We start from the raw sequence: 5,918 nt of genomic DNA, 5'->3' as shown, positions 1-5,918 counted from the left end.
TGGACTTCCTGAGGAAGAGCAGACTGTTTTACTACAGGATCACTGCTTCAGAGGACTGCAGCCACCATTCTACCAGACTGCTACCACCACCCTGCCTAACAGGGTGTCATGTTGTACCTTGACTCTGTCAGTTTGACAGTGTTTTCTTTTACCTTTTTTTTTTCCCCTTTTCTTTAATTTCCATTAAATTGTTATTCTGACTTAGTGCCTCCCACTGGTTTGTTTTCAAACTAGTACACAGCCAAAGATCGAGATGACTGCATCCAACTCACTGTAAGTTTGTTAAACTTTTTGGGACTAAGTGGGTATAGAGTCTTAAAAGAGAAAGCACAGATTGCCAAGGAAGCAGTGATTTATTTAGGGCTTGAGATCTTCCATGGACATCGACAACTCAGCAGAGATTGGAAAGAAGCTATCTGTTGTCTTCCCGAACCCCACACCATGAGAGAAATGCAGGCCTTCCTGGGAATAGTAGGTTGGTGTCGCTTATGGATACCAAATTATGGATAACTGGTAAAGCCTCTGTATGGAGCACTAAAAGCAGCCAATAAAGGAATTGTGATATGGAGAGATAGTACTAGAGCTGCATTTAAACAGCTGAAACATTCTTTAATGTCAGCTCCAGCATTACTGCTGCCAGACTTAACTATGCCTTTTGAATTATTCACCTATGAGTGACTGAATGTTCCTTTGGGGGTACTAGCACAGTTCCTTGGAAACCAGCGAAGAGCTGTGGCCTACTTTTCAAAACAGCTAGACAATGTTAGCCAAGGGTGGCCTGGGTGTTTGAAAGCTGTGGCAGCTACTGTTATATTGATCCAAGAAGCTCGGAAATTCATCCTTGGGCAACATATTGTAGTGTGTGTACCCCATGCAATACTAACTGTACTTGAATAAAAGAGGGGGCATTGGTTGTCCCCGGCTATGTTTCTGTCCTCCAAGTTGATTGGCAGTGTGCCTGAGCATGACTCTTTACAGACCATAGAAGAGGCCTATTCTAGCAGACCAGACCTGAAGGATGTGCCTCTAGAAAATCCAGATTGGGAACTGTATACAGATGCAAGCAGCTTCATGAGAGATGGTAAATGAATGACAGGTTATGCAGTGACAACTACGGATAAGGTAATTGGGCAAAGGGCTTGCCACTAGATGTATCATCACAGAAAGCTGAACTGATTGCACTGACGAGCTCTAGACAGTTACTGAGTGAAGGAAAGAAGGTAAATGTATGGACTGATTCTAAATATGCATTTAGTGTTGTGCACGCCCATGAAGCCCTCTGGAAGGAAAGAGGCTGCTGACTGCTCAAGGTAATGGAATCAAAATTGCTGAACAGATCCTTGCACTCCTGCAGAGTATTTGGAAGCCTACGGAGGTGGCTATTATGCATTGCAAAGCTCATCAAAAAGGAAAACAATTCCTGAATTAGGGAATCATTTTGCCGATGGAACAACAAAAGGGGCTGCAGAAAAAGGCATTCTAGCAATAGTACCACAAAAAGAAATCAGTCTGTCAAGGTTTACCCCAAAGAATGATCAGAAAGACCACCAGTTAATTGGGTCCCTTACGGCTGAAATCAAAGAGAGTGGGTGGGCTGTTACACCAGCAGGACAGGTTGTAGTCCCATCCCTGCTCCTTCGGGAGATAGCTTGGCAGGAACATGAAGGTACCCATTGGGGAACAGAAAATCTTTTGAAACATCTGAAAAGGGTAGTAATAGGAAGGGGAATGACCAAAATTGTGCAGTCTATAGTGAGCAAATAGGAAATCTGCTGTCAAAATAATCCTGATATGAGCAAAAGAGTAGTGCTAGGGGTGACAAAGGCCGGAGACCTTCTTGGAGACTATTGGCAGGTAGATTTTGCTGAGTTACCATGTAATGAAGGATATAGGTAAGTACTGGTGTTGGTTGACACCTTCAGTGGATGGCCTGAAGCTTACCCCTGTTGTACTAACACAGCAAAAGAAGTGGTAAAAGTCTTGCTCAATCATATAATTCCAAGGCTTGGGGTTCCTTTGGGGATGTCCTCAGACAGGGGACTACATTTTGTTGCAACAGTAGTGGGAGAGGTTAGTCGAATTCTGGGAATTGCTTGGGATCTGCATACACCCTACAGACCCCAGGCGAGTGGTAAAGTTGAACATATGAATGGAACCCTCAAAACACAGATTAGCCAAATTTGTCAAGAGACATATAAGACATGGGTTCAGGCCTTGCCTATAGCCTTACTGAGAATCCACATACAACCAAGGTGGAGGGGCAACATAAGTCCCTATGAGATATTGTATGGCAGGCCATATCAAATTCCACATATCCCCGGAGAAATCCATATGAGGGGGAAAACTGACTTACAAAAATATTTAATGGCTTTAAGCTCCACTTTGCAGAAGCTTCAGAGATTCTCCGTGTTATCCAGACCCATAGGACTGGACACACCTGCTCATCTGTTCCAGCCTGGAGACTGGGTCTATGTCAAATGGTGGGACAGTGGCCCCCTGCAAGCTAAGTGGAGAGGACCATTCCAAGTCCTGCTGACTACCCTCACCGTAGTCAAAGTTGCTGGAAAAGGACCCTGGATTCACTACTGCAGAGTTAAAAAGGCTTCTGCTCCTGAAATAACTGGAAAAACAGAGGCAGATACAAATGATTATATGGTTTAAACTGTTCTTTTGTGTCTGTTATCCACACAGTTGGTAACCATGACTCAGGTGTAGACCCAAAATTTACAAAGCAGAATGGCTCTCGATTTCCTACTAGCCTCACAAAGGGGCATGTGTACAGTCATTAACACTAGTGTTGTTCTTATGTAGATCAGAGAGGAAGGATTAATAAAGATTTGGCTAAAATCTGGAGACAAACTCAAATTCTACATCAGGTAACTCTCACAGATCTTTCATACACTTACCTCATGATCACCAAATTGAGCTTGGATAAAACATCTATTCATAATGGCTATATTTGTAGTTGGTGTCTGCATAATAGCTGACTATGATTCAGTGCTGTGATTTCTGGTCATCTTTATGGTCTAACATCAAATGCAAGAGGTAGAGACTAAACAATGTGAAATTTTTGTCAAGTATCTAAAGGGGGGAATGATGCCTAAAGATTCTTAGCTTTTATGTATTCTTCATGTATTTGTAGCTTTGTAGACTGTTAATGCATGGTTGTAACTTCTAGCACTTTTCCAGCTCTCTTTCCCACAGCAAACAAACCCTTACTGATACATTCTTGAAATTCTGTTTAGTCCTATTTGTTAGTTTAGCAAGGACGTTTTGCACCATGTATCGCAGACATAATAAAGGTAGAGCTAGAGGATCAGGAGGGAGGGATCCAATGGGGCAGAACCTGGGGCAGAGATTACCTAACCAACTGCTCTTCTAATTAGACAATATTTGCTAGACATACTAATTGCCTGATCTTATAAAATTGTACTAATCTAATTCCAGGTACGGTTTTTTGCCATATTGTGTACCTGAAGGCTTTCAAGTAAAGGTTTGCTTTTATATTATAATTTTAATGTTGCTTGGGAGGGTTTTGTTCTATTTCCAGGCAACACTGCAAGGCACCATTTTAGGCCCAGTTGTCTTCGACATCTTCATAAATTACTTAAATGTAGGACTTGAAGCTATATTAAGTAAGTTTGCTGATGACACTAAATTAGCAGTAGCTGTTGACTCCTTCAAAAGCAGAGGCCCTGCAGAGAGACCTTGACAAATTAGAGGGCTGGGCAATCACCAACTGTATGAGGTTTAACAAGTGCAAGTATCAGATTCTGCACCTGGAATGGGGCAACCCTGGATATACAGACAGACTGGGGAACAAGAGGCTGGAGAGCAGCTCTGAGGAAAGGGACCTGGGGGTCCTGGTTGATGGCAAGTTGAATATGAGAGCAGTGTGCCCTGGAGCCAAAAGGGTCAGTCATATCCTGGGGTGCATCGGGCAAAGCATTGCCAACTGCTTGAGGGAGGTGATTTTCCTGCTCTACTCTGCACTGGTGCAGCCTCACCTTGAGTTCTGTGTGCAATTTTGAGCACGAGCACCACAATATAAGAAGGACTAGTGATAGGCCCTGAGGAAACAGCTGGAGCAGTGTCAGGGGAGGTTTAGATTGGATATTAGGAAAAGGTTCTTTACCCAGAGGGTAGTTGGGCACTGGAACAGGCTTCCCAGGGGAGTGGTCATGGCCACAAACCTGACAGAGTTCAAGAAGTGCTTGCACAATATTTTCAGGCACGTGGTGTGACTCTTGGGGCTGTCCTGTGCATGGTTAGGAGTTGGACTCAATGATCCTTGTAGATCACTTCCAACTCAGGATATTCTATGATACTCCAAACTTCCACTATCCCTCATTTCCAATTACAGAGAAAGGCCATTATATCTCCAGGGTGCAGTGCTGATTTACTTCAGAGTCAGCAGAAGACACCTCTTCCACAGAGTAGAGATGTCCTCTGACACTTCCATCTGGATCCTTTCTGTACCAAGTCAAAAGCAAGTAACTTATATTTGATTAAAGGCTAAAATTAACAAGAGACTACTCTACAGGACAGTGATTTAACTTTTTTGCATGCTATCTCCATGAAAATCTTACAGTATTATCTCTAGTGATGCCAGATAATTAGCTTTATTGGGGAGGGAAAAAGCAAATACATTATGTTCAAGACTTACCACTAAGCAGTTCAATCCAATTTTGTACTGTTTCAGGAGGTTGGGTCTCTTTTATGTGTTTCAGAGCTTCATCAAGCAGAACATCCCCTGTAGGAGCATCTGACTTGCAAATTACCTAGGGTAGAATAAAATGCAGTCAGTATTTTTACTTAATTCATATACCATACCATAAATATCCAACAATAAAAACTTGAAAAATCTACCTGTTATCAGAACCAAGGAAAATTTTAAGGAGTGAGGCATGTTCTCTAAGAATATGCAAGTTTAAAAAATACCTAGTTGTTAAAAAAACTATTTAGGATTTTAATTACAAAGCTCTGTTATGTCTTAAGTTATCTATAACCTCTATTAACCTTAATTGACCAGAACTATAGTATTAATAACATGTTTAATACCTAATTTTTAAAGGAAGATAATCAACTAACCTGGCCAGGTCCTTCACTTTCTCCTCAAAAGAGAGTATACTACCATACTAAATTGCTCTCTGATAGCAGTCCATTTTACTGCTTCAAGTCAATATATTCAGAATAGTGCAGATAGACAATTAAGCCGAGTGAAATTGAGAAATCAATTAGAAAGTGAAAAGGCAGGAAAAATGCTTTCCTTCTTCCATATGTTGATGGATAAAATAGTTTCAAGACAACATCTATCAGTTTTACAGCTCTGAAGAACATTTTAACCAGCAACACTAAGTTCTATTCACTAGCAGTTAAAATACACACATTAGGCAAAATATATATATACCAATAAATCCCTTAATATGCAGTCATAAACGAAACATCATTTAAGTTTGTTATTAAATAGCTTCTAAAATTATTTGAGTTTTTCCCCCAAGAGAGCACAGGAGAGAGAGAGAAAAGATCATTTACAGTAGCATAATAAAATTTAAGAATGTGAGTAACTTCTCATTTACCAGTATAAGTAGTTGTATAAACCATGTACAAATACCATTTTTTTTTCTGGTTAGCAAAACAAGAACACCAAACTAAAGCATACAGATTTAACTAGCAGCTGTTGGGGTTTGGGAGTTCCCCTTCTGTTCTCTTTTTTTCCCTTGAGGAATTTTTCCCATATATGTTGCTGGGGCGACAAATTTCTGGGTGCTTGAGAAAAACAAAAGACCTGGCCACAGAAGGAGGGGTCCATCTGGCTACTCTTTTTCACCTGGGCTTGTGGGCTGTTAGTTCCCTGCGTTTGGACGGAGAGGGAGGCTGGAAGGAATTCGTCAGCACTGACGACTTCTGCTTTTTCG

At 41.3% G+C, this 5,918-nt stretch overlaps 1 protein-coding gene across 1 annotated transcript in view; it reads right to left on the bottom strand.

The window, feature by feature from the left end:
• The window catches only part of LOC103620374 (Golgi phosphoprotein 3), a 55,469-nt gene that overhangs the window by 21,976 nt on the left and 27,575 nt on the right, over nucleotides 1–5,918 (bottom strand). Inside the window, exon 2 of the mRNA XM_008638983.2 lies at nucleotides 4,667–4,781. Within this exon, the coding sequence (XP_008637205.1) occupies nucleotides 4,667–4,781 (115 nt within the window). The remainder of the gene's footprint in view (nucleotides 1–4,666; nucleotides 4,782–5,918) is intronic.

This window comes from Corvus brachyrhynchos, unplaced genomic scaffold (assembly GCF_000691975.1).
Source record: "Corvus brachyrhynchos isolate BGI_N302 unplaced genomic scaffold, ASM69197v1 scaffold291, whole genome shotgun sequence".
In the NCBI taxonomy this organism is placed as follows: domain Eukaryota; kingdom Metazoa; phylum Chordata; class Aves; order Passeriformes; family Corvidae; genus Corvus; species Corvus brachyrhynchos.
The sequence above is the reverse complement of the archived record's forward strand: the minus strand, read 5'-3'. Positions and strand labels throughout refer to the sequence as shown.